Below are 1,817 nucleotides of genomic sequence, written 5' to 3'. Positions count from 1 at the left end.
TGTGTGTGTGTGTAAATGAAGTCTGCAGTCATGAACTTGTCATTCTCTCACTCTCTCCAGGATTCCTGGTGCGTCAGACTGTAATAAACGCGTGTCGGAGGAAGCGTCTCGAGAGCGACTCTTACAGCCCGCCACACGTGCGGCGGAAACAGAAAATCACAGAAATCGTGAACCGCTACCGTAACAAGCAGCTAGAGCCCGAGTTTTACACCTCGCTGTTCCTGGAGGTCAGAGAGACGAGCCTCAACCCGTAAACCAACACAGACCAACACAAACCAAGGTGGATTTCATCTGCGCTGGAGTTGGCGGTTTTGAATCATTTTTTTAATGTCGATTTGGCCAAATCCTCGCTCAACTCTAGCTGTTCACTATCAGTGCCCACCTGACAGGAGGATTATTGGTCCAGATCTTAAAATCGATCCTTTATGTCTCCTTTGAATCTCATAAAAAACCGGTCATGGTTATACAGTATTTCACCCCACAATAAATAAATTACACACACACACATATATATATATATATTACATAAACAAAATGAAGCGTGTTTTTAGAGATTCTTGATCATTACGAGTTTTTCTGACATTATTTTCAGCACATTTCCTCCCCAAATTGTTAATACATATATTTTTCAAGGAAACCCACACGCTACCTCAATTGGATTGGTATTCCCACAAAAAAATAAATTACACACACACACATATATATATATATATATTACATAAACAAAATGAAGCGTGTTTTTAGAGATTCTTGATCATTACGAGTTTTTCTGACATTATTTTCAGCACATTTCCTCCCCAAATTGTTAATACATATATTTTTATTTATAATAAATATTTTTACATTTAATAAATAATAATAATTTATAAAGAATAATTTTCATTTCTCAAATGTGATTTTCATTACTGCAATACCACAAAAATACTGTAGCACAATCTTTTTTTTATTTAAAATGTCATAATTAATAGGCAGTACAACAAATACCACCATGATTTAAATCATTATTTTTTGCATTTATTTTTTTTGCATTTATATATTTTTTTGCATTGCATTGCAAAAAATGTTAATTCAGTCTTAAAAACAGGCTTTATTTTCTTCATGTAAATATCATTTTGTATTTCTTGTGATTTCGGAGAGAAATATGACTCGTAGACCGGTTTACTGAGACTCACCCTGTTACTGTACTTCACAATGAATGACATTACTTCATCATGTTTATTATCTGAAGGAACGTCCTCACATGAAGCCATCTCCTCTAGAAGCACTATGAAAATGAACACTAAACTCCAGCAGCCAATGATCTGATGCCGGTCGCTTCTTCCTCTTCCTCTTCAGGTCATGCATATCACTCTTCATCATGTAGTTCAGTCCGCTCACTTCAGCGGAAAGTTGTTTCAGTCTACAGACGATGAGGAGCGAATTATATGTATGTATTTTGATGGTTTAAACTGCTAAAAGTAGACAAACTACTGAGTACGGAGCGATTTTCACCATAATGCTACTTTACTTCCACTGTAATGCATTTCAGTCGAAAGACATTTTAAGGGTTTATCTTTTATTTAGTGTTCCTGACTCTTTCACATTCGCTACATTTCAGAGTTTAAATCATCAAATCAAGCTGAATTCACCTTTTTAGCAGCATGCTCTAGAAAGCACTACAGAGTAACCCATTCCTGTATTTATTTATTTATTTCAGTTGTCCATTATGAAATGCCTTTAAATGCAGACGTCACCCAAACACAGAGCCAGTTTTGATGTCCGGTTATGCATAATAATAATTCTGGAAGAGATTTGCACGTCACGTCCCATTTTTGTGG

At 35.8% G+C, this 1,817-nt stretch overlaps 1 protein-coding gene across 8 annotated transcripts in view; it reads left to right on the top strand.

Annotated features, from left to right (window-relative positions):
• Positions 1-623, top strand: part of ralgapb (Ral GTPase activating protein non-catalytic subunit beta) — a 38,756-nt gene extending 38,133 nt beyond the window's left edge. For all 8 annotated transcript variants that reach the window (XM_016477535.1, XM_016477533.1, XM_016477534.1 and 5 more), the window contains one exon: positions 61-623. In XM_016477535.1, the coding sequence (XP_016333021.1) occupies positions 61-254 (194 nt within the window). In that variant the 3' untranslated portion in view covers positions 255-623. The remainder of the gene's footprint in view (positions 1-60) is intronic.
• Positions 624-1,817: the final 1,194 nt, after the last annotated feature.

The sequence above is a fragment of the Sinocyclocheilus anshuiensis genome, unplaced genomic scaffold (assembly GCF_001515605.1).
Source record: "Sinocyclocheilus anshuiensis isolate Anshui unplaced genomic scaffold, SAMN03320099.WGS_v1.1 scaffold1632, whole genome shotgun sequence".
Lineage (NCBI taxonomy): Eukaryota > Metazoa > Chordata > Actinopteri > Cypriniformes > Cyprinidae > Sinocyclocheilus > Sinocyclocheilus anshuiensis.
Note: the sequence above shows the minus strand (reverse complement) of the source record. Positions and strands in the feature narration are given on the sequence as shown.